Source organism: Callithrix jacchus, chromosome X, assembly GCF_049354715.1.
Source record: "Callithrix jacchus isolate 240 chromosome X, calJac240_pri, whole genome shotgun sequence".
In the NCBI taxonomy this organism is placed as follows: domain Eukaryota; kingdom Metazoa; phylum Chordata; class Mammalia; order Primates; family Cebidae; genus Callithrix; species Callithrix jacchus.
The window spans coordinates 48,517,798-48,543,671 of NC_133524.1; the positions used below are offsets into that span (position 1 = coordinate 48,517,798).

Below are 25,874 nucleotides of genomic sequence, written 5' to 3' on the forward strand. Positions count from 1 at the left end.
GACCAGCTTAGGCAACATGGTGAAACTCTGTCTCTACTAAAAATACAAAAATTAGCCCAGTGTGCTGGCACATACCTGTAGTCCCAGCTACTTGGGAGACTGAGACAGGAGAATTGTTTGAATCCAGGAGGCAGAGGTTGCAGTGAGCCAAGACTGCACCACTGCATGCCAGCCTGGGCAACACAGCGAGACTCCATCTCAAAAAATAAAAAAACAAAAAACAAAAACATGTACCTAGTAACAGAGATTCAAAGTACATGAAGCAAAGCCAACAGAATTGCAGGGAGAAATAGATTTTATTTCCCCTCTTTTAAAAGCTGATAGAGCAAGAAATCTTAAAAAAAATCAACAAGGATTTAGTTGATGTGAACAACATTGTGTTAGTTTGCTAGGGCTACCAGAACTAAATACCACAGACTGAATTGCTTAAACAACACAAATGTGTTTTCTTCTAATTCTGGAAGCTGGAAGTTCAAGATCAAGGTGTCAGCATCTTTTGTTCCTCTTGAGGCCTTGCTCCTTGGCTTACAGACAGCCTGTGTCCTCTTGTGGCATTTTTTCTGTGCACTCGTGCTCCTGCTGTCTCTTTCTTTACTTCTTTTTTTTTTTTTTTTGGTGGAGGGGGGATAAGTTCTCACTCTCTCACCCAGGCCTGAGTGCAGTATTGCGATCATAGCTCACTGTAACCTCAAAGTCCTAGGTTCAAGTGATCCTCCCACCTCAGCCTCTTGGGAAGCAGGGACTAGAGGTGCACATTGCAATGTCTAACTAATTAAAAACATTTTTTGTAGAGATGGGACCTCACTATGTTGCCCAGGTTGGTCTTCAACTCCTGGCCTCAAGTGATTCTCCCACCTCACTGCCCAAAGTGCTGGGATTATAGGTGTGAGTCACTCCACCCCACCTCTTCCTCTTCTTCTTTTTGTTTTTTTGAAATGGACTTTTGCTCTTGTCGCCCAGGCTGGAGTGCAATAGTGTGGTCTCACTGCAACCTCTGCCTCCTGGATTCAAGTGATTCTCCTGCCTCAGCCTCCCAAGTAGCTGAGATTACAGGCATGTACCACCACACCCAGCTAATTTTTGTATTTTTTTATTATTTTTTTTGAGACGGAGTTTTGCTCTTGTTACCCAGGCTGGAGTGCAATGGCGCGATCTGGGCTCACCGCAAGCTCCGCCTCCTGGGATCAGGCAATTCTCCTGCCGCAGCCTCCAGAGTAGCTGGGATTACAGGCACGAGCCACCATGCCCAGCTAATTTTTTGTATTTTTAGTAGAGACGGGGTTTCACCATGTTGACCAGGATGGTCTCCATCTCTTAACCTCGTGATCCACCCGCCTCGGCCTCCCAAAGTGCTGGGATTACAGGTGTGAGTCACCACGCCCAGCCTTCCTCTTCTTATAAGAACATCAATCCTATTAGACTAGGACCCCACCATTATGAATTCATTTAACCTTAATTTCCTCTTTTAGAGGCCCTGTCTCCAAATACAGTCACATCGGGGGTTAAGGCTTCAACACATAGTTTTTGGGGAAACACAGTTTAGTGCATAACAAACACTACTAACCAGCACTGGCTGACCTGGGTACCTGCAGGCCACCAGGATTGCTAAAACAACTGTCAATGCTGGAACTGAACCTTCTGAAATGAAACTAGCCTTCATTTTGGATTCTTGGGGTGTTTATTCTTGTGTAATCTTATCAGTGCCCTTGAACTTGGAACAGTCAATAAGTACTGCCCAGGGACCTAGATATTTGCTTTGATATTTTAATAATTTCCTAGGTCAGGTGTGGTGTCTCATGCCTGTAATCCTAGCACTTTGTGGGGGTCAAGGTGGGTAGATCACTGGAAGTCAGGAGTTCGAGACCAGTCTGACCAACATGGTGAAACTCTGTCTCTACTAAAAATACAAAAATTAGCCAGGTGTGGTGATGGGTGCCTGTAATCCCAGCTACTTGGGAGGTTGAGGCAGGAGAATCACTTGAACCTGGGAGGCAGAGGTTGCAGTGAGCTGAGATTGCACCACTGCACTCCAGCCTGGGTGACAGAGCGAGACTCCATCTCAAAAAATAATAATAATTTCAACGGTGATGACAGTGATAACAGGAATAGTTAATAAGTACTACACAGTCACTATGCATCAGGCGGATTAGTTTGATCCAAATTAGTTCACAGAATTTTACAAGAACCCCATGGTGAAAATACTTTTAGAAAATATTAAAGATGTTAAAGCCTATAATCAGCTGACTCAAAGTAAAAAAAAAATGTTAAAAATGAAACTAAGACACCAAGAGGAGAAACAGCTTTTCCAGGGTCTCACAGTTATTAATACATAGCAGGAGCTGAGGATATTCATCCATTCTAACTAGATGTATGGTCAAGTATTAAGGCATTCTGGGTAACTTCAGAATTGATTTTCTCATACCACATAATGGTAGGCAACATTTACATGAGCGACAAAACTATTACAAGTTATTTTATACTATATACAGAGAGGACTACATATGTATATTACATTAATAATGATATAGCAAAGACAACATGTGGTTCACTTATCCAGAAAAATGAAAATTATTTGGAGTATATATGAAATTTCATTTACAATCATTTTATAAATTGAATAGAAATGTATTAAACATGGATGATGTAAACCAACAGATATTAAACATTTTTTTCACCTACGGTGGGTGGTGACACCCACTGTGGGTCAGCAATGTATGTGCTTGGAATAAATGTGTAACCTTGAGAATATTTTTACAAAGTGTATTTCTGATTGAAACCAAAAGTAGACATTTCAGAATTATTTGCTTGGTGGAAATTGCTTTTTGTTTCTTTGTTTTTTTTTTTTTATTTTATTTTTTTTGAGAGGGAGTTTCACTGTTGTTACCCAGACTGGAGTGCAATGGCGTGATCTCAGCTCACTGCAACCTCCTCCTCCTGGGTTCAAGCAATTATCCTGCCTCAGCCTCCCGAGTAGCTGGGACTACAGGCACGCGCCACCATGCCCAGCTAATTTTTGTATTTTTAGAAGAGACGGGGTTTCACCTTGTTGACCAGGATGGTCTCGATCACTTGACCTCGTGATCCACCCGCCTGGGCCTCCCAAAGTGCTGGGATTATAGGCGTGAGCCACCGCGCCCGGCTCTTTGTTTAATTAATTAATTACACTTAAAAAATCATTGCTGACCATACTGAATTGCAATCCCTACCAAGGAAGCTACCAGGGAGAGACAGAGGTGTCTGTTACTGTCCATGGCATCTTAAAGGTGGCCTCTGCTCGGTTGTTTCTGGGTTCATATTGATCCCTTTGCTTAACTATTAAATATTTTCCTATTTTAGAAATAACCATACTTAACACAGGATGTCCTCATTAGACTAAGTGTTTAATAATAAAATTATAGGACTGTTATTTGGTTTAATCATGTTTTTCCTCTCATCTGATCCTTTGGTTTGGAAATGGAAACTATATCACCCCACACTTTTGTTTAATTTTATCAAAATATGGAGGTACCCTATATAACATATAATGAACTTTAAAAAATAATTAAAAAGAACTCTATCGTTTAAGTGGTGTGTTTTTCATCAGTTGGGAACGTTGGGACAGCAAATTTGAATTACTACTCAATGAATTTTGCTAAGAAGGACTTTTTAATAAGAACAGTTAAAGTTAAAAGTCACGGTTAAATTCACTTACTTGTAAATTTCCTACACCTCTCACCCCAGGGTTGTATATTAAAAACCTCTTCCAGGAACATCCATAAGTGGAAACTTCCACATTCTACTTTTACTAAGGATTTAGATAGAACAATTACTGTTGCCTCATCACTAATTTAAAAATAACATTGAGTTGCTAGGCCCACACACCTCCCATTGGTTGGGATGGCCAAAAGCCCACCTCTTATGCATTGCTATTGGCTTGTCAGTGGTTCCAGGATGAAGTAGAGCCTATCAATGCCTGGGTAATCCCAAGGACCGCCTTCCTCTGCACTGCCATTGGCAGATCTCACTGCTTGTTGGGGAGCCTGAAGTGGAGAGAGGCTCCCAGGGTTGGCAGAGAGGAGCTGGTGGGTTGAGGGCCCTGAGTCAAACCTGTGTTTAAGAAATGTGAAATGTTTTGAAATGTAAAATATATCAGCCTGCACCTGGTCTCAGAAAAATATGCACGCGCGTTCATCTCCCCCGAAATGAGCAGTTGAGAGGGCGGCGGTGGGATAGGGTCCCAGAGATGGAACTCTCCAGGCAGCAGCAGGGACCAGCGAGGTCCGTGGCTTCGGGAAATGAGAGTGGCATGTTTTAGAGGAGGTCCCCAGGAACGCAGAAATGCTGGGTGGATCTGGGATTCCTTAAGGAGGTGCCCGTGGCCCGCACCCTTGTTAAATACTTTTTATCAAACGAAGTCCTGCAGCACTCTATCCTTTGTCCCCCCTGTTAGGGCGGCCCGAACCTTAATGTCCTCAGCTATAAAATGGGTAGTATTACAATGGTAGTCGGTGAACGCTTTAGATTTTTAAAAATGTTCAGACATGTTTCTGAGAATTTAAAATGAACAACAATAAAAATCAACTAGGACTTTGATATCTTTAAATTTTTTCCAGATGAATAATTACAAGGGGGTTGTCAGAAAACTATTATCAATCAGCTAGTTTGGGTTTTAATTTTTGTTTTGATACATGGTGCTTCTAATGGTTTAAATATGGTTGTGATAATAATGATAAAAAATCAAGAAGGCCAGGTGCTGTGATGTGTCTGTGATCCCAGCTTTCTGGGAGGATCGCTTGAGTCCCAGAGGTAGAGGCTGCAGTGAGCTGTGATTGCAACACTGCACTCCAGCCCGGGTGACAGAGAGAGACCCTGTAGCAAAACCAAACCAAACCTAAATAACTTTAAAGGACATCATGCCTTTTCAGGTACCTGTAAGGCACTTGGCTGAAGTTGTGCCAGTTGAGATGGGTGTGAAGTGAGTCTATGAGTCCTTGGAGGAGAAGGGATTGCTTTTGAGTGGGCTGTGTCCCCTCCCGTTTCCCTCATTCCCCATCGTGCAAAAGCAATGAACTTTTGCTGGCATTTTTCTCATCTTTTTGTAAATGTTGAACAACAGAGCCAGAAGTCTGTCTTCAAATACTGCCTAGAAATTAAAGTTTTTAAACAAAATAAATATTTAAGTGAATTGAAATGTAAAATGCACTTCCCTATTCCCCTCCCTGAAGCATTCTGGAGCTCACTGAGTTCAAAATAGGAGTTGTTCCTGACTCCACTGGCACTGAGGTAGTTGCCAGGGCTCCTGCAGTGGGAGATAGGGATTCAGGGTGTAGGGATTTAATTTCAGAAAAAGAGTTTTTTTCAAAATAATTTATCTAACCAATAAGAATTTGTAAGAACACAAATGTTTAGAATTATGTTTGAGGCCTTTTTTTTTTTGCCATGCAGTTCTTATTCTGGTATATTTCACATAAAGCAAAATATATCCATTTTCAGTATAGAATTCAATGAGGCTGGGCAATTACAGGCTCACGACTGTAATCCCAGCACTTTGGGAGGCCAAGGTGGGGGGATCACTTGAGCCCAGGAGTTCAAGACCAGCCTGGGTGACAAAGTGAGACTCTATCTCTACAGTAAATTAAAAAAAATAGCTGAGCATGGTGGTGCATGTCTGTAATTCCAGCTACTTGGGAGGCTGAGGTGGGACGATTACTTAAGCCCAGGAGGTCAAGGCTGCAGTGAGCCATGATCTCACTGCACTCCAGTTTGGAGTCTATTTTATAAAATAAAAATGGAGTTCAATGAGTTCAGACAAATGCATACAGAATATTCCAATCACTTGCAAAAGTTCTTTAATGCACTTCCCAATCATTCTCACCCAAAATAACATCTAATGTGATTTCTTTCACTGTAGATGAGTTTTGCTTGGTTTAGATTTCACACAGGTGGAACACAGTATTTCTCTTTTGTGTCTGGCTTTTTTCATTTGGCCCGATGTCTATGAGATTCATCTGTGTTCTTTCCATGTTAGTAATTTGTTCCCTTTCATTGCTGACTAGTATTCCATAACCCCGTTGTTGTATTTCTTGTTTTATTTATTTATTTATTGAGAGGGAGTCTCACTCTGTGGCTTAGGCTGGAGTGCACTGGCGTGATCTCAGCTCACTGCAACCTCTGCCTCCTAGGTTCAAGCAATTCCCCTGCCTCAGCCTCCTGAGTAGCTGTGATTACAGGCACATACCACCATGCCCGACTAATTTTTTTGTATTTTTATTAGAGATGGGGTTTCACCATGTTGGCCAAGACGGTCTCGATCTCCTGACCTCATGATCCATCCACCATGGCTTCCCAAAGTGCTGGGATTACAGGCGTGAGCCACTGCGCGTGGCCTCACTGTTGTATTTCTTTGTCAGTTCTGTTTCTGGACACCTGGGCTGTTTCCAGTTTTTTGCTATTATGAAGAAAACTAATCTGAATATTTGCATACAAGTTTTTGTGCAGACAAACTGTAGTAGTAGCATGCTGCAGCTGGCTCACCAGAGTGGATATTGTGCATCTCTTTTAAATCTGGTTCAGCGACTGTCATCTTGGTAGCCTGAAATAAGCCATGGGGACAGTTCAAATTAGAGCTATTTTCTTCCTGGAGAGTTGGTTGTTAAACATTTACCAGCACACCAATGGACATGTGTTTCCATTTCTCTGGAGTAAATACCTAGGAGTGAGATTGCTGGATTGCATGGCAGGTCTATGTTTAATTTTATATGAAACTGCCAAACTGTTTCTAAAGTGCTTGTGCCACTTTACATTCCCAATAGCCATGTATGAAAGTTCCAACCGCTCTACATTCTCATCAACATGTATTATTGTCAGTCTTTTTAATTTTAGCCATTGGAGTTGGGCATGGTGGCTCACACCTGTAATCCTAGAGTGTTGGGAAAATGAGGCCAGGAGCTCGACACCAGCCTGGGCAAAATAGTGAGACCCTGTCTCTAAAAAAATTTTTTTTCAGCCATTAAATGATGAAGATCCGAATAGAAAAGGGGAGTTGGGGCTGGGTGCAGTGGCTCAAGCCTGTAATCCCAGTACTTTGGGAGCCTGAGGTGGGTGGATCACTTGAGGTCAGGAGTTTGAGATCAGTGTGGCCAACATGGTAAAACCCCATCTCTACTAAAAATACAAAAATTAGCCAGGCGTGGTGGCAGGCACCTACAGTACTAGCTATTCAGGAGGCTGAGACAGGAGATCGCTTGAACCCAGGCGGGAGAGGCTGCAGTAAGCCGAGATCACACCACCGCACTCCAGCCTGGGTGACAAAGCAAGACTCCTTCTCAAAAAAAAAAAAAAAAAAAAAGAAAGAAAGAAAAGAAAAGAACAGAAAAGGGGAGTTGGGAAATGGAAGTTATATGGGAAGCCAGTAGGCAGAACTTCTATCTTCCATCTTATAGGCAGAGAAAGCATGTGATAAATACAGATTGAAATACATTGAGGCCCCTTCACCTATGACCTTCCTGTGATCTTTCTCATTTCATTGCCGAGGGATGCTAAATTTCCAAACAGGAGAATGCAGTCACTTCAAACATAACAGGCCATTCATAGTGTTGGGGAAATAATTAGAAAGAGGGTCTTGTGTCAACCCAATGAATCCTCTCCACAAAGTAGACAAGAACGAAAAGGTTTTGTTTGTTTTGAGACAGGGTCTCACTCTGTTACCCAGGCGCAGTGGCAGGACCTCAGCTCATTGCAACCTCCGCCTCCTGGGTTCAAGCGATTCTCGCGCCTCAGCATTCTAATAGCTGGGATTACAGGTCTTTTTTAAAATTTATTATTTTTAGTAGAGATGGGGTTTCCCCATGTTGGCCAGGCTGGTCTCGAACTCCTGGACTCAAGTGATCCACCTGCCTCGGCCTCCCAAAGTGCTGGGATTATAGGTGTGAGTCACCACGCCCATCAAAAATGAAAAGTTTTATTACTGAATAAGCATTACACCAGACTGTGATGCACATCACAAGCAATCTACTAAAGAGGTTTCAAAGACGGAAAGAAATCTCATTCGTTTATGTAGCAGGCAGATACAGCCCATTACAAACATGTTCTCAAAATGAACAGTAACTTGTGCTCAGGTTAGAAACTTGACAGCACCATTTGGTACACATAGTTCATCCCAAATTCATCTGGTAATCGGGGTGGCTATCTGTGTTAGGAAAACTAAAACTCCTATCTCTATGACAAGCAGGTAATAACTTGAAGACAGGTGTGCAGATCAAATTCCCATGAAGAAAGGGAAAGACAGGGGTGCTATTTTCATTGATGTTTACATTTCGAAGAGATGGCGCCAAGGCTCTTAAGATAAACATTCTGGAGTTGTAAAACTGGCAAGAGACCTGGCTTTTTAAAAGATTTACATACGTACATCTAAAAGGGATGGACAGAGAAAATTTTACAGTTAAAAGTTTTCTAAAGGAAATGCTCTAAGAAAAGAGAGACGTTTCTCTCTCCTTTGAAACCAGGGGAAACTAGATTTTTAAAAATCCGTATTTACCCTACAATACTTCCACACATTGACTGGCGTCCTGCTCCGTTCCAGGTCCGCACTTCTCTCTTCACCTGGCCACTTGTGACTAGTCTTTCAAAATCGTAATCAACCCCATTCCTAAAGGAAGTCTCCCAGACAGCAGGCCGCCTCTCCTAGGGCCAGCCCCCCAGCCCCCGCCACATCAGAGACCGCTGTCCTCAAAGGCTATGAACTAGTCTTCCAGAGCTGGTGAACATCGCAAATCATTTGGTTTGATTCCAACCCATTTCAAAGATGGTAAAACTGAGACACAGGAAAATCATAAAAGGGTGCTTAGGGCACTGGCCCAAAAAGGGTACTTAAGGATTTCTCTGTCCATATGCCAAAGCCCTAAGGTTAGCCCCAAATGACCTTAAAAAGTCCTGCTTTATTCGTCTATGACACTATTGGGGTTAAAACCCTAGGCACGCATGTCTTACTACAACTGCGCCTGCGCGAGTCAGGACGTGCGCTTGCCCCAGATCTTGACGTTTCAGTCAGCCCCTCCTAATCCGGAACAGGACTCACATTCCGTTGGTCTTACCTTGACAGACGTGACCCTGATCCAATAAAGATGAAGGGCTGAGTCCCGCAGAGCCAACAGCGAGAGTCCTAGGGGTGGAGGAGGCGGACTCCATGAGGAAACAAGAAGACAGGCCCAAGATGGAGGCGGCGGCGGCTGTAGCGGCGTGACAGGTGAGGGCGGGCCCGGGAGGGCTCGGTTTCAGGAGCGGCTGCCGGGCACGGGCAGGGAGCCTGGACCGAAAGCTCAGCTCCAGGATGGCTGCGCCTGGGTCCCGGCGTCCCCTGCTCGGAACCGGAGGAGTGGTTTGACCCGGGGCAAGACCATCGTCGACAGCGGGGGTGGGGTGGATAACAGGAATCGGCGGGCAGCGGGTGATGGTTTCGCCCGCTGCTTGTGGTGGTGCGCCTGCGCAAAGCCGGAAGCCCTTTGGTAGGAGGGACCCGGTAGATTGGTGCCGGGATACCCTCTTAACTCCCCTAAGGTGTCCGATGACCTTTCCTTTCCAACTACGGGTAGTGCGTGGAGATGCGGTTCACTTCCCAGTTTCCTTATTCTGGATCAGTGTCTGACCCCCCTGGGAGAAAGTCAGTATTCTCGCCTTGGTCCAACCTTCCGTAGCCACCTTCCATGATCCCCCATTCAGTTTACGCCCATAATATGCCTGTGACCCCTTACTGGTTGTCAAGGAAGATTTTGGAGCTCCCTCTTTACCTCCATTTTTCTCCCCTCAACACCATACCTTCCTTTTCCTTTTCCTATGACAATGTCTGGTGATCCACCATTACCACCCCAGTTCAGCTCCTTGTCTGCCATGTCTGGTCATCTCCATTTCCGCCCTTCTCCTCATTACAGTCCCTAGTGACCCCTGTTGCATTTCCCTTCCGCATAGTGTATGGTGACCCCCCCCCCATGAACTCCTCGTCATAGAGTCTTAGGACTTCCATCAGCCACCTAACACGGTGTCTGTGGTCCCAACATCAACATTATACTGTAGGGCGTAGGGATGCCCACAGTACCCTTTAAGGACATGTTTGGTGCAAGCTCCATCTTCCCCAAACTAAGGGTAATCAATATCTGATGATCCTCTCTTTCCCATCACGCTGCCTGCAACTCCTCCCTCACCACAGTATCTGGTACTTCCCCGTTCTCTGTTAAAAAGCCAGGACACTTTGGGAGGCTGAGGCGGGTGGATCACCTGAGCTCAGGAGTTGGAGACCAGCCTGGCCAACATGGTGAAACCTGTTCTCTACTAAAAATACAAAAATTAGCCAGGTGTGGTGGCGGGCACTTGTAATCCCAGCTACTCGGTAGGCTGAGACAGGAGAATCCCTTGAACCTGGGAGGCAGAGGTTGCAGTGAGCCAAGACTGCACCACTGAACTCCAGCCTGGGCAACAAAGAGGGAAACTCTGTCTCAAAAAAAAAAAAAACAAACAACACACAGGACATTCTGTTCTTGCTTCTTATGTACCTGACAGCTCCGTGCAGTGTGTACTGACTTCCCCATTGGTCCTAAGCACAGAGTCTTATGTGCTTCTGTACCCTCCAGGATAGAATGCTCTGCCCTTCCATCCCTGTCCTCCCCCTCCCTACCCTGTGCAGTGAACCTGAGACCTTGGCACTCAAGAGTGAGATGAGCACTAGGAGGGTCTGAGCAGAGGAGGAACTGGAAGGACTTCAGATGTGAGCAGGATCTCTTGGGCTGTCGTGTGAAAGTTAGGCTGCAGGGGGCGACAGGAGCCTGGACTTAGAATTTTATTTTGTCCCCTGCCACTTTGCTTCCAGACGATCATTACTGGACATCTGAATTCTTCTGTCTGCCTTCTCATAGGAGCCCCATGGCACCTGCCCAGCCCCACCTCAGCCCATCTTGACAAAGTGTAAGGCTCCATGGAGCCACCACGGGGCCCCCCTGCCAATGGGGCCGAGCCGTGCCGGGCAGTGGGCACCGTCAAAGTGTACCTGCCCAACAAGCAACGCACAGTGGTGAGTCATGGAAGCAAAATGGCAGGGGCTGTGGATGGACCCTGTTGTAACTCTGGGATCAAAAGGGTGACAATGGTTGGGGGAGGCCTTTGCAGAAGGATGGGAACATCAGCTGCAGCCTCTCTTGGGCACTGAGGACCCCTACATCTGCATGTACACACAGGTAACTGTCCGGGATGGCATGAGTGTCTACGACTCTCTAGACAAGGCCCTGAAGGTGCGGGGTCTAAATCAGGACTGCTGTGTGGTCTACCGACTCATCAAGGGGTGAGTGTGGCAGCTCCATGCCTACCCACTGGGTGTCCCACCTCCTATCCTTTCCTCAGTCATCTGATTCCTTCTGTACTTTATCACAGAGTCTTCCATTAGTCTTCCCTTAGTCTTTAGTCCCCCCTTATCTGCTGGGTACATGTTCCAAGACCCCCAGTGGATGCCTGAAACCACACATAGTACTGAACCCAATTGCTATCAGTCAGAACTTTTTCCATCCTTGTCTTCTACCCATAAATGTAATAATGCCTTTTCCATCTTAACTAAGCATGTGTCATACTCTGGCCATCACTTTTGCCATCTGAGGTATGACATCAAAACTGGCATAAATTTATTTTTCCTTCAGAATTCCAAAGATAAAAGAATTTTTCTTACAGTAGATCTCAACAACCTCAGCATATGATTTTCTTTTCTTTTAAGTCAAGAACTTTTACCTTTTTGCTTAAAGGAAGCACTTTACAGCTTATCTTTGGCATGTCCGAATTGCCGCCAACACTACTCTTGTGGTTTGGGGCCATTGTTAAAGTAAAATGGTAGTCACTTGAAGACAAGCACTATGATATTGAGTCAGTTGTTTGATAACTGAGCAGGCTTCTAAGAGATGGGCGGTAGCACAGACAGTGTGGATCTGCTAGATAAAGGGATGATTCACATCCCGGGTGGGATGGTGCAGGATTTCATCATGCTACTCAGAATGCACGCAATTTAAAACTTATGAATTGTTTATTTCTGCAATTTTTAAATTTAACACTTTCCTACCCAGTTGATCACAGGTAACTGAAATCGTGGAGAGTGAAACCACAGATAAGGGAGGACTATGGTAGTTCAACTAATCTATGAGTTCATCCAATTTTTGTTTTGTTACTTCATTGATTCATTGGCCTGTAAGGTCAGCAACTCATTCTCCCCTGGCCCCCAAGTCCTCACCCTGCTCCATCACTTCCTCCCAGATTTCATCTATTTTGTCTTTTCGCGATTTCATGAATTCATCAGCTCTCTTCTTCCTCATTTTCCCCATTCTTTGTCTGCTGAGTTGGGCCTTGCTGACCTTATTTATTCCTCTCTTGTGAGGTTCCTTAATTTTGTATGCAGTTCACACACTGCACTTTGTTATTTCAGTGCCTCCTCAGCCCCCTTTTCAGGGGCTGGCTTAGTGCTCCTGAGATGTAGTTGTTTAGTTTCATTTGCTTCTCCACTTCCGTTTAAGAGCATGGACTCTTCACACAGTCCTGCCTTTCATTACACTTGTGGCCTTGGGCCAGTCACTTTATCCCTCTGAGCCTGTTTCCCCATCTGTAAAGTGGGGGCAAGGATAGTAAATAATTCCTAGAGTAGCTATGATGAGAATTAAACATGCCAGACATGACGCTGTGGGTAGCAGGCTTGGAGGGACTTTTGGGAGTTCCCTGCCTCCCCATAACCCCTCCCCACCCTCCCACTCATTCCCTTCCATGCCCCCTGCAGACGAAAGACGGTTACTGCCTGGGACACAGCCATCGCTCCCCTGGATGGCGAGGAGCTCATTGTCGAGGTCCTTGAAGATGTTCCGCTGACCATGCACAATTTTGTGAGTGCAGGGTGGACATTGTGGGCCGACTATGGTTGAAGGGTGTCCTTGATCAGGTCTTAAACTTCCCTGCTCTGTGGCATCAGGTACGGAAGACCTTCTTCAGCCTGGCGTTCTGCGACTTCTGCCTTAAGTTTCTGTTCCATGGCTTCCGTTGCCAAACCTGTGGCTACAAGTTCCACCAGCATTGTTCCTCCAAGGTCCCCACAGTCTGTGTTGACATGAGTACCACCTGCCAACAGTGAGCCCAACCTAGGGTGGGTGGGGGGATGGGGAGCACAGAGGCCCAGCCACAAGGCCCTTACAGACAGCTGATCCGTGTCCCCTTGCTTTATACCCTTCATGCCCTCAAGGTTCTACCACAGTGTCCAGGATTTGTCCAGAGGCTCCAAACAGCATGAGGCTCCCTCAAACCGCCCCCTGAATGAGTCGCTAACCCCCCAGGGTCCCAGGTAGGGATGCCTTAGCTGAAGGGGGAGAAAAAGATCTGGGGCTCTTGTAGACCACAAGCCATACTTTATTCATTTGTTTACTTGACAAACATTTATTGAGCACCTACAAGTGTGAATAAGGGCATGAAACTGGGACCTTGGACAAATCACCTGATTTCTCTGGGCCTCAGTTTTCTCATCTGTAAAGTGGATAATGATACTTTCTACCATATAAGGTTCTGGTGAGGATTAAATGAGTTAAGATGTTCATTGCCTAGAACAGGATCTGGTACAGTGTAAATAATTCTTTTTATTATTAATTATAAATATAAGCATCTAACTATTTTGCTAATTCTTCTAGAACCATGCTCAAGCCTTTCCTTTTTGAAATGTTTTATAAATTACTTCCCTTTTATTGCTTTTTATGTTTAATATTATAATAATACAATACTATAGCTATATTAAAATATATTACTGCTCTAATATATATTTTATAATGTGTATGTTTTATGGTATTTTTATGTTATTGTATCATGTTGTATTACATAATTGTGTGTCATGTAGAACATCATACGTGTTTATATAATACATAAAATAAGGTTAGGGTATTATTATTTTAATGTGTGTATGTGGATTAATTACCGTTGAGTTTCATTTCAGGAGAGTGAGGGAACATTAACATATTTTTGTAACTTTCTGTTTAGCATATATCCTATGTATAACATGCATGTATAACATAGAACATGGTAATATGTATACTTTAAGACATTGGCATTTTAATATAGATAATGCATATTATATAACATTTGAAGAATACATGTAACTATAATATATAATGATAAAATATGATACATTGCCCTTTCCCACTATCCGTGTGGCTTGCTATCCTGCCTTTAGGCGTTTACTCCAGTGTCACCTCCTCAGAGAAGTCTTTTCTGACACTTTATAGGAACACTGTGTCTCCTTATTTTGCTTTACTATTTTTCTTTATTGCACCTGTCACCATCAGGCATATTATATATTTGTTTTTTTATTTCAGCCCCATGAGGGCAAGAACTGTTATTTTGTTTTACAGTTTTATCTCCACCACCTAGAATGGTATCTGGCACACAGCAGGCACTCAATAAATGTTTCTTGAAGCAATGAATAATAGTACTGCCAGTGGACATTCGCTCTGTGTGAGCTAAATGCATGTTTACGGCCGGGGGTGGGGTGGGGGGCTTTCTTGGTTCTCTGATTCCTGACAGTGATTTCACAGCCTTTCCCCTGGCAGCCCCTGCAACCAGCACTGTGACCCGGAGCACTTCCCCTTCCCCACCCCAGCCAATGCTCCCCTGCAGCGCATCCGCTCCACGTCCACTCCCAACGTCCATATGGTCAGCTCCACGGCTCCCATGGACTCCAACCTCATCCAGGTTGGTGCTGTGGGGGACAATCGTGGGGACCGCTGGACAGAGGGGAGAGTCATTTCTGTTGGCCTCCGTGCCCTCTTTTTGACCCCTGTCCCTCTTCTTCTAGCTCACTGGCCAGAGTTTCAGCACTGATGGTGAGTCCCCCGTGCCTGCACTCTGGCCCTCGCCACCCCACTTGCCTCCACTCACATCCTCTCTGTAACTGCAGCTGCCAGTAGTAGAGGAGGTGGAGATGGAGCCCCCCGGGGGAGCCCCAGCCCAGTCAGCGTGTCCTCGGGGAGGAAGTCCCCACATTCCAAGTCACCAGCAGAGCAGCGTGAGCGGAAGTCCTTGGCTGATGACAAGAAAAAAGTGGTATGATCAAGGGGGGACCTTTTGGGGGGACCAAGGCTGAGTTATGTGGGATGAAGGATGTGGGCAGGCCTCTTAGATGCCACCCATCTGGCCCACAGAAGAACCTGGGGTACCGGGACTCAGGCTATTACTGGGAGGTACCACCCAGTGAGGTGCAGCTGCTGAAGAGGATTGGGACAGGCTCGTTTGGCACCGTGTTTCGAGGGCGGTGGCATGGCGATGTGGCTGTGAAGGTGCTCAAGGTGTCCCAGCCCACAGCTGAGCAGGCCCAAGCCTTCAAGAACGAGATGCAGGTGCTCAGGTGAGGTTGAACGTGTGCATGGATTGGGGTGGCAGCCCTGGCCTTGGCCCTTCCCGGGAAAAGGCCATGCTTGGAGTGCTTCCTGGATATCACCTGCATTTGTGTTGTTAAACCATCATCAGAAGTTGTTTCTCTCTGAAGGATGTCCCTCTCCCCTCTGGGAAATGGGTATGTTTACAGGACCTCTGATTGTGCAGTTGTTTTGTGTTTGGGTTATTAATTAATGGCTCTGCCTCCAAAGTGTGGGTCTTCTCAGTTGCCTGCTGTGAACTGGGTTTGGGTGTGGGCCATCATTGCAGTAACCCCATTACCAGGAAGGCTTGCATCTTTCCTTCCCCTCTGCTTGAACTACATCAGTAATGTTCTGTTTATAGTGTTGGTTCTCATTATTCACTAATTCTAATGCCTTGATTTAAACAATATTATTATCATCACAAGAATCTAATTATTGCTTTATTATTATAATTACTATTAGTATGTAATCAATACAGTATTCATCCAGCCATGCTAAGAAAGCCAGGTGTCCCTTTTTTGCTGCTATAGTTACTATGTAGCACATAGTAACTATAATAGTACTGCCAGTGGACATTCGCTCTGTGTGAGCTAAATGCATATTTATGGCTGGGGGCCTGTATACCTATATACTACAGGTAGTACTGGATAGCTTCTACCAGTTCTGGGGATGTCAGCATGGGCTTTTCCTCTCTGTCAAATGAGCACAATTATGTTACAGAGAATAAGGTAGCTAATATAATGATCAGTTTTACAGTTGAGGAGCCTGAGACCCAGAGAGGTTAAATGACTTCCTCAAGGTTGCACAGTGAGTAACTGGTGAAGCCTAGATTTGAACGTGAGTCCAGACTCCAAGTTCTTCACCTCTAAGCTTCTCATGCTGCTGAACAGGCTCTAATCACACATCACCAATGTTTTTACCCTACATTTATCCATATTATGTTGTTACATCAGTGACGAAGGTTGGCATTCTACCTTCTCATCTGTGAGATGGTTACAGACCCAGGTAATGGTCAGAGTTAGAGGGGTGGGGGATGTTCTTGATTAGAAATGCTACTGTAGGCATGAGGGGGCAGCAATTCCTCTTGCTTTTGTTGGGAGGCTCAGATGGGGAGGCTCTGCATATAAGCCCACAGCAGAGAATCATAGCCCAGTAAATACATCTCACAAATTCATGGAATCTGGCAATGCTCTGGTCCTGAGTGCCCCAAAAGACAGGGTGAAAATGAATGACCGAAGAAGGTGAAGAACAGTGCCACTCCTGATGCTCAGTAAGTGACAGTCGCTATGTTTCCTCCCCGCCTCTGACACTGCCCTCCCTGCCTGCAGGAAGACGCGACATGTCAACATCTTGCTGTTTATGGGCTTCATGACCCGGCCGGGATTTGCCATCATCACACAGTGGTGTGAGGGCTCCAGCCTCTACCACCACCTGCATGTGGCCGACACACGCTTCGACATGGTCCAGCTCATCGATGTGGCCCGGCAGACTGCCCAGGGCATGGAGTGAGCCTCCCAGCCTGGGGAGGGGTGGGGGGAAAGGGTAGGGGAGATGAGGTAACCCCCAGCCAATCCACCACCTGCCTTCACCCCCACAGCTACCTCCATGCCAAGAACATCATCCACCGAGATCTCAAGTCTAACAGTATCTATCTGCCCCTGGGCTGGGGTTGGGAGCGTCAAGGGCTTAGAGGGTGCCTCTTGTGGGGGTTCTGGGGATTATAAGGGAGGGCCATGTGTATGTGTCCCATAGCTCCTTGCCAGGTAGCAGACCTGTGGCTGACGAGGGGGCTTTAACGGCAGTCTCTTGGTCAGAAGTCAGAGGTGTGGCTGGTTCAGGTGCTGTTCTTGGGGACTCTGGTGGAGGTCTGTTGTGTGACAGTTGTGGAGGGCATTATGGTCAGCATCAGAGGCATGGTGGGTTCAGGTGCCTTTCGAGGGGCTTCCTGGTCAGGAGTCACAGCAGCACTGAGTATGGGGGGCATTAGTAGGCATTCCCTGCCCACGTCAAGGTTGTGGGTAGTTTGTGTGATATTAGGGGGCTCCTGGTCAGGATCAGAGGGATGAGTGGTATGGGGGCACCAATGGGAACCTCACAGGCAGGGTGAGAGGCATGGCTATTAGGAGGCCCTGTAGTGGCCCTTGACTCTGGCGGACATCTTCCTACACGAGGGGCTCACAGTGAAGATTGGTGACTTTGGCTTGGCCACGGTGAAGACTCGATGGAGCGGGGCCCAGCCCTTGGAGCAGCCCTCAGGCTCTGTGCTGTGGATGGTGAGTTGGGCCAGACTTGATGGGGGCCACGTGGGGATGTGGGCTCCTGGATTGGGGTGTGTGGGGCCGAGTAGGAATGGGGATGCCTGTGCCAGGTGTGGAGGTCCGGACTCCTCATGTCCTACCTGGTGTGAGTGGCTCTGGATTGTACCCTGTGTGGCCAGTGGGATCTGGGACTGAGGGCTAGCCATTTGCTGACCTGGTCTGGTGTTGTAGGCAGCTGAGGTGATCCGTATGCAGGACCCGAACCCCTACAGCTTCCAGTCAGATGTCTATGCCTATGGGGTTGTGCTCTACGAGCTCATGACTGGCTCACTGCCTTACAGCCACATTGGCTGCCGTGACCAGGTAAGCCCCACACCTTACCCATAGTTCCCTGATCTGAGGGATCCCCTCAGGCATCCATACCTCACATCCCCTCCTTTGCACAGATAAATGCCACACTTTCCCCAGAAACCTAAAATTTTATTGGATAAGGACTCCCAGAATCCCTTGGGCTCCAGACACCTATAATCAATTCTCTGGGTCTCCCCTACTCCAACTTCCCTCTTCTCACATCGACAGTCCTCTGGGACAAAAATCCTTGAAGTCCAGAATGCCCCAGATCTCTATACCTAGAATCCCGAGGTCCTGAAATACCCCAAAGCCCTCTGTGCCCCTAGATGCCTCTAGTCCTCTGCTCTGGGTACTCAGAATGCCCTAGGTCCTCAAAGCCCAGATCTAATTTCTCCCAAGATCCCATTTCTCCCCAGAAACAACCCCTTTGTGCTTCTGGAGTAGTCACAGGTACCCACATTCACCCAGGCCTTGAATATCTAGCAGGCCCCAGGGCCGGGATACCTGGAATCCTCTAGGCCCCGGACCCCCACAGAAGTACATACTCCCCAGACCCAGAACTCCATGTTTCCCTGAGACTCAGTACTTTTCAGGTCCCTAAGGCCCCTAGAAACCTGTGGACCCATAATCCTCTGGGCCCCAGATACCTACAATCCTTGACAACCTCAAATTTAAATTCCTGTTCTACAAGCAGAGAGTCCTCTGGACCCCAATACTGACAGTACCCCAGTTTGCCAAAAATGAACCTCCCAAGTCCCTCAATAGAGTTCCTTGGGCCTTCCAGCCCCTGACCCCAGATCACCCTTTTCCTGTTCTCCTCTACCCACAGATTATCTTTATGGTGGGCCGTGGCTATCTGTCCCCGGACCTCAGCAAAATCTCCAGCAACTGCCCCAAGGCCATGCGGCGCCTGCTGTCTGACTGCCTCAAGTTCCAGCGGGAGGAGCGGCCCCTCTTCCCCCAGGTGGGCTGGGTAGGAGGGCTAGACATCTTAGGTGGGGGATTCTGGGATGGAGGAAGACTGAGATGGAGGCAGATGTGAATATGAACTGTGTTGAAAGCTCAGAGGTAGAGAGAGAGAGAGAGAGAGAGAGAGAGAGAGAGAGAGAGAGAGAGAGAGAGAGAGAGAGAGAGAGAGAGTGTGTGTGTGTGTGTGTGTGTGTGTGTGTGTGTGTTTCCCCATGAGACTGGGGTCTGGGGCTGTTGGGATGCCCATAGGGCCCTGGACACCCCTGCTCACCCCCACCTGCCCTCAGATTTTGGCCACAATTGAGCTGCTGCAACGGTCACTCCCCAAGATTGAGCGGAGTGCCTCGGAACCCTCCTTGCACCGCACCCAGGCTGATGAGTTGCCTGCCTGCCTACTCAGCGCAGCCCGCCTTGTGCCTTAGGCCCCGCCCAAGCCACCGGGGAGCCAGTCTCAGCCCGCCACGCCAAGGAGCCTTGCCCACCAGCCACTTAATGTTCGTCTCTGCCCTCATGCTGCCTCAGGATCCCCCATCCCCTACCCTGGGAGATGAGGGAGTCCCCATGTGCCTTTCCGGTTCTTCTGGAATTAGGGGACCCCCCCAAAATCTGAGCCCCCTGCCTCCTCCATCATTTGGTTTCCTCTTGGCTTTGGGGATACTTTTAAATTTTGGGAGCTCTTCCATCTCCAAAGGCTGGGATTTGTGGCAGGGATTCCATTCAGAACCTCTCTGGAATTTATGCCTGATGTGCCTTCCACTGGATTTTGGGGTTCCCAGCACCCCATGTGGATTTTGGGGGGTCCCCTTTGTGTCTCCCCCACTATTCAAGGACTCCCCTCTTCACCAAGAAGCACAGAATTCTGCTGGGCCTTTGCTTGTTTATTTTGTTTCCCGACTCTTCTCTTGGGGTTCAGAGCCGCTGAGGGGTGGGGTGAATCCAGGCAAGGAGTGGAGGTCAGGCGGAGGTGCGGACCACATAAACAGCGTCACTGCACGCATCACCACAGGCGGCACGATGTACGAGGACCACATATGCCAAGCACGGCACAAGAGGAGGCCACGTCAGTCACAGACACAGACATCACGGCAAAAGTGGGGAAGCGGGAGACCACTTCCGTGTGCAAAGGATTCTGGGAAGATGGGTGGAATTTGCATATTTAAAGACAGCTGTCAGAGGCAGGAAACGGGGGAGGGGGTCCCTAGGGGAACCGAGGGGTCCTGGAAGTGGGAGGAGCTCCCAAAGTATTGAATGGGCTTGAGGGGAGCTGGTGAGGGGAAATCTTGTGGGGCTAGGTGTTGGGTGGCATTTAAGGATGTAGATCTTCAGAGAGATGGAAGATCCATGGGAAGGGGCTCAACAGTAGGGGTTTCTTGAGGATTTGGAAAATTGTGATGGGAAATAGGTGTGTTGGAGAGATATGGGACCAAAAATGGGGTTTTCCAGGAACTTCAGGGCTCCAGGAAGGGATTCTGCAATGGATTGCCTGGTATTTGGGCACTTCCAGGAAGGAGTATGCCCTCTGGGGAAACCAGGGGCGGAGGTCTTCAGGAATCTGGAGGTCCTAAAACAGAAGCGGATCTTGAAGTGACCAGGAGTGGGGTTTCTGAAAGGACTTGGGGATTCCACATGTGAGAACTGGATTTAGGGCCAGGAGTCAGGTTTCTCAAAGTACTGGGGGATCTTGAGGAATGAGAGGTGGAATCTTGGAGAACCAGGAGATGGGTTCTCAAGGGATTTGGAGACTCCAAAAGTGAGAAATGGATTCAGGGCCCAGAGAAGGGTTGCCCAGGGATTTTGGGGTTCTCAGTGGGGTATCAGTCGGAGAAGAGGCTGGCGAAAGACTTCCTCAGGCTGCGGATGGTCTCAGCTTTCACCTCGTCCTGGCTAAGGCTGGGCCTGGGCGGGGCTGGCTCTGGAAGGTTGAAGGCATTGGTCAGAGACTGGGATTTGCTAGAGAGAGACAAGGTGGAGGCGTGGGAGGAAGGGGGGAAGAGGAAGGGGAGGAAGGGGAGAGAAACACAATGTTACCCCAGGCCCAGCCCCAGCCCTGCCCCTCTGATCCTGGGGCTGTGCCTGTGACCTCCCCACCCGCCACCATGGGCCTGGACCCTAACAGGTTCTCAAGGCTGGGAGGACTCAGGTGGAGTGGGTGGAGTCCTGGGCCAGGAAGATGGGATCTGGGACAGGCTGGGAGGACTTGGATCCAGGGTGAAGTGTGGGATTCATGGGAATAGTCCTGGGCAGAACCTTCTCTGTGAATTCTTGGCTAGTTTGATACAAAGGGGAAGATGAGCCAGGGAGGTTTCCAGTCTAAGGGTGGGATGTCTAGGAGGGCATAGGAAAGGCTTGGACCAAGGACAGGCTGTTGGGCAAGTCAGCCTAAGGCAGAGCGGCTGGGTAGGGCAGGGAGGACATCTGAGCTGGGGTGGGGGTTGGAATGGACTGGAAGAGGCAGATGGATGATGATTCTGGGGGAGACTGTGATGGGCCAGAAGGATGTGAAGGAAGAGAAAAACTATGAGAATGGAGTGGGAAGAGCGGGATGATGGAGGACTAGGACCCAGGCCAGGAGTTTTGGGGATGGGTTGGGAGGGAAAGGGCCAGTTTGGCAGGGAAAACTCTGGGCTGAGCAGGGAGGTGCCGAAGGTGGGTCACCAAGGTGCCTGGGGGGCCCTGGAGGAGGAGACTTTCCCAGGGCCTATGAGGAGGAATTTGAACTGAGTGCAGTTTCTCTGGGATTCTGGCACCAAATTCCTGGGGTGAGGGGGTGGAGCCTCTGGTGGGCCCGGAGGCTCGAAAGCTTGGGGAAAGGGCTTGGCCCAGGCTGGAGAGAGTTCTTGGTGACCCCTGCATAGGACCTGGGTCTGAGGAGCATGGGAGCTAGGACTGCTCTACTGGGGTAGGGGCCCGCTTTGTGAACAGCAAGGCAAGAGCTGCTGTAGGGGTCCCCTTACTTGAGCTGGGGGTGTGGAGGTCCCCCGGCAGGGGCGGTGGCGGGTGGCGGCACGTCCTGGCTGGGTTTCTGGGCCAGCTGTGGCTTGGTGGGACGTCCAGCTGGGCCCGGGCCGCTGGGCCGAGGCTGCTGCGTGGTGGGTGGCCCAGTGCGGGGCACAGGACCCGCCTGGCTGGCCTGGCGTGTGGGGCCAGCTGGGCCTGGGGGTTTCTGGGGCGGGCCCTGGCGCTGCTGCCCGCCCGGTGGGGCCCCAGGGGCCTTTGGCGGAGCCGGGCCCGAGACCGATGTCTGACGGGTAGCCTGTGGGGGACCAGCCTGGCGCTGGGGAGACGGAGAGGCGGGCGGGCGGGCTGCTGGAGGCGCCCCGGGGCCTCCCGCCACTGGCCGGGACTGGCGGCCTTGACCCTGGGTCAGCGGCGCGGCCTGGGACGCGGGCTGCTGGGGCGCTGAGGTCGGACTTGGAAGGCGCTGGGGCAGGGGGCTGCCAGCTGGGGGTCCAAGGCCTGAAAGGTGCTGCTGGCCCTGCGGGGGCGGGCGCTGTTGCAATGGGGGTCCCTGGCGCTGGGGGCCTGGAACCGGCTGTGGAGGGCCGCCTGGCGGACAGAGAGAGAGCACGTGAGAGTGAGCGGGTGAGAGATGGCGGGCTGCGGTAGGGGACTGAGGCCGCCTGCGTCTCGCTTACCCTGTGGTGGGGGTCGCTGCTGAGCCGGGGGCCCTGCAGGCTGCTGGGAGGTCTGGCGGCCCAAGGGCAGGGCCCCTGGGGACGGAGTCTGTAGCAGAGGAATGGAGCAGGAGAGGTTAAAAATAGTTACCAGCCAGTGGAGCATCAGCCAATGATGACACAGGTTCCCTGTGCTCTGGGTGTTGCCCCATTTGTGGGCAGCTGAGTGTATGCTGGGTGGTGGGGTGGGGGACTGTTTCCCAGGGGTGGGGTAGGGAGGTGCTAAGGGAAGTCAGGGCAGCTGCTTGTCAATGTTTTAAACAATTGGCAATTGCAGCCAGATGTATGCAGAGGTGCTGCTGTAAGCCTACACATCATCCACTCCATGGCACAGCCATGGCTGACCCCACACTAGCTCAAGCTACTAGCTCGGCACTAGGGGCCTGACCTGGCTGTGGGAGCCCCTGCCAGGGGAGGCATCCCGTTGTCGCTGCCGGGGCAGGGCCTGAGCCATCTTGTTGACCACGAGCTCTACGATGAGCTGCTTGTCTTCATCCTGGTGGTCACCAATGAGCGGCATGGAGGAGCCCACCACCTGGGGGAGGAAAGAATCCATGAGGGGAGAGGCAGGCCACGTGCCTGAGGCAGCAGTAACACCGCACTTCCAGTGAGCCAAGGACATGGCCACTGCCAAGCCCCAGTGCCTGAGGCACTGATTGTGCACAGTGAGGAAGTCTTGTCTGTTTCAAGGTACCTTACAGCTTAGAAGGTGCTTCAGAGCAAGGCTCAGCAAATTAGGGCCTGTGGGCCCAACCTGGTCAGGGAGGTGCCCATGGTGGGTCAGCAAGGTGCCTGGGAGGCCCTGGAGGAGGAGACTTTCCCAGGGCCTATGAGAAGGAATTCGAACTGAGTGCAGTTTCTGTATGACCCATGAGCTAAGTATGGGTTTTTAAATTTTGTAACAATTGAAAACAATCAAAATATTTTATAACATATGAAAGTGGCATGAAATTTACATTTCTATGTCCATAAACAAAGTTTTATTGGAACACAGCCACATTTAACTTTTTTTAACATATCATCTATGGCTGCTTTTGCAGAGTTGAGTAGTTACAGCAGAGGCTGTATGGCCCATGTGTACCGTCTGCTCCTTTACAGAAAATGTTTGCCGATCCCTGCTTTAGGGTTTTCTAGATGCCTTGTCCTTTCCAAAATGCTTTGCTGTTCCCAGAATACTTTAAAGGATACTAAGTGCCTTGCCGTTTGCCAGGATGTCTCGATTCACAGAGCACTTTACAGTCTAATAAGGGTTTTGCTATTCACCAAGGATGTGCAAGTTCAGTCTAGAGTCTACTAGGTGTTCTGCCATTGCAAGGGATGGCCCCTTCGAAAGCTCGCCCAGCACCTTACAGTGTACTAAGCGCATTGCTGTTGGCTGAGGACCTCTGCGCCACGGAGCACTTCAGTCTGCACTGCTGCTGCCCGACACCTGTTCCTCCCTCTACCCCACTGACCCCTGGGAGCTCCCACCTCAATGATGTGATCCCTTCCGTCCTTGCCATGTAGCGCTTCCACTGCACAGATGTCCAATCCCCCAAAAATCTCTGAGCACGTGTCCACCCACAGCTTGTATCTGTCAAGACAGGGATGGGGAAGCCTGTCAGTCTCTTACCTGAGCTGCCGCACTCCCACCCACCCTTCCCCTCACACCCTGAGTTCCAGCTGCGCACCTGTCAGACATGGCGATCTGCTCCAGCATTGCAGAGCCAGTGTTGGTCTTCCAGTTCCCTGACACTGACGTCCTCCTGGGGGACAAGGGGACAGAGGCTCAGGGGCGCCTGGGCTGCATGGGGCAAGGCAGGGGACCCCACCCAGATCCTCGGTCTCTCCACTCACATGTAGGCCTTGTAGTTCTGCCCAATCTTCTGGACACGCACATCATATTTGGCATCGATGAAGGGCTCGGCAGTGGCATATGTCTTGGTCAGTGCCACGACACTTGCAATGTCCTGGAAGTCATGCTGGTTGTCAACCTTGACCTGTGAGCGTGAGGGCAAGGATCGGGGCCTGGTCAGAATGGGCAGCTATGGGGAGTGGGGGTTCCCGGGGGAGCATGTACACATGACACACAGGTGAAGCGAGTACACAAAAATTAGGTGGACATGCCAAGGCGCTCAAGCAGGCACACTTGTGGGTCTCCTGTTTTGTACATGTACACACAGACACAAAGCTGGGTGTGTAGAACACTGAGCATATCAACAAGTATTGAATTGTCCACTTTAAATGGGTGAGTTTAGGGTATGTAAATTCTTTCTCACTAAAGCTGTGAAAAACCTGTGTATATACAATATATGAATATAGGCATACAGACACAAAACCAGTTATACACACAACACGCAAAGATATAGAAACTCGGACACAAGTTACAAGTCTGCTTTCTACATACACACAGACAAAATCGGATGTAAAGCATACAGGACCCCAAGACTTTGGAACATGAACGATCACACCACTTTGTGTGTGTTTGGCACAGGCATGCATGTACACACAGACACAATGCTGGAGACAGAAGCAAAATAACAGGACACACAAAATTGGCTGAATGTGGGAGGAAAAATGGGTGGATGAGATCAGCTGAATGTGAGAAAATAAAAATCTGTTTGGTGCAAAAGTAATTATAGTTTTTACCATAAGAACTGGCAAAAACCAGTCAGGCGCAGTGGCTCGTGCCTGTAATCCCAGCACTTTGGGAGGCTGAGGCGGGTGCATCACAAGGTCAGGAGTTCGAGACCAGACTGGCCAATATGATGAAAGCCAGTCTCTACTAAAAATACAAAAATTAGCCGGGCGTGGTACTGGGCGCCTACAATCCCAGCTACTCAGGAGGCTGAGGCAGAAGAATCACTTGAACTTGGAGGCAGAGGTTGCGGTGAGCCAAGATTGCAGTGCTGCACTCCAGCCTGAGCAATAGAGCAAGACTCAGTCTCAAAAAAAAGAACTGGCAAAAACCACAATTACTTTTGCACCAACTTGATAGACAATGACACCCCAGGATGCATGATCACACAGAATGACTGGTGTGCACTGCATACATCTACCTATGCACAGCCCAGCTAGAGACTCACCTTGCCCATCCCAGAGTGGGCATGCCCCATCTTCACAACCACAGGGTATGTCGTGCTGCTGAGCTGGTGGGGAAAGGCAGAGGAGGCATGATCAGGGCAGAAAGGGCGACCTCCAGGGGTGGGGTGGTGCTGAGGGGACCCTAGCCAGTGGGAACCACATTATGAGCCACT

The 25,874-nt window shown here is 48.9% G+C and overlaps 2 protein-coding genes across 7 annotated transcripts in view; one reads left to right on the forward strand and one right to left on the reverse strand.

The window, feature by feature from the left end:
* Positions 1–9,165: 9,165 nt before the first annotated feature.
* On the forward strand, positions 9,166–19,845 carry ARAF (A-Raf proto-oncogene, serine/threonine kinase). 5 transcript variants are annotated; one of them, XM_008989209.4, is made up of 16 exons: positions 9,166–9,223; positions 10,838–11,038; positions 11,202–11,305; positions 12,773–12,875; positions 12,962–13,116; positions 13,229–13,327; positions 14,565–14,721; positions 14,825–14,852; positions 14,927–15,072; positions 15,171–15,373; positions 16,715–16,891; positions 16,984–17,030; positions 17,541–17,659; positions 17,876–18,007; positions 18,825–18,959; positions 19,252–19,845. In XM_008989209.4, the coding sequence occupies exons 2-16, from the start codon at positions 10,943–10,945 to the stop codon at positions 19,384–19,386; spliced, it is 1,836 nt and encodes a 611-aa protein (XP_008987457.1). In that variant the 5' UTR covers positions 9,166–9,223; positions 10,838–10,942; the 3' UTR covers positions 19,387–19,845. The 5 variants fall into 5 exon arrangements, with proteins under 5 accessions (XP_008987457.1, XP_017824000.1, XP_008987456.1 ...); XM_017968511.3 differs by having other exon boundaries at positions 14,580–14,721; XM_008989208.5 differs by having other exon boundaries at positions 10,884–11,038.
* The window catches only part of SYN1 (synapsin I), a 45,714-nt gene continuing 39,664 nt past the window's right edge, over positions 19,825–25,874 (reverse strand). Inside the window, exons 6-13 of one of the 2 annotated variants that reach the window (XM_035289371.3) lie at positions 25,704–25,766; positions 24,475–24,617; positions 24,309–24,383; positions 24,109–24,211; positions 23,027–23,173; positions 22,600–22,687; positions 21,919–22,510; positions 19,825–20,876 (exon numbers count right to left, since the gene is read on the reverse strand). In XM_035289371.3, the coding sequence (XP_035145262.1) occupies positions 20,849–20,876; positions 21,919–22,510; positions 22,600–22,687; positions 23,027–23,173; positions 24,109–24,211; positions 24,309–24,383; positions 24,475–24,617; positions 25,704–25,766 (1,239 nt within the window). In that variant the 3' untranslated portion in view covers positions 19,825–20,848. Of the gene's footprint in view, positions 20,915–21,918; positions 22,511–22,599; positions 22,688–23,026; positions 23,174–24,108; positions 24,212–24,308; positions 24,384–24,474; positions 24,618–25,703; positions 25,767–25,874 lie in introns of both variants that reach the window. The other variant, XM_003735723.6, reaches the window with a different exon arrangement.

Coding starts and splice junctions, on each gene's coding strand:
- ARAF (XM_008989209.4), top strand. CDS start 10,943: ATGGAGCCACCACGGGGCCCCCCTGCCAATGGGGCCGAGCCGTGCCGG. Junction 11,039..11,201: donor CCAACAAGCAACGCACAGTG/GTGAGTCATGGA, acceptor ATGTACACACAG/GTAACTGTCCGGGATGGCAT. Junction 17,031..17,540: donor CCGAGATCTCAAGTCTAACA/GTATCTATCTGC, acceptor TGACTCTGGCGG/ACATCTTCCTACACGAGGGG.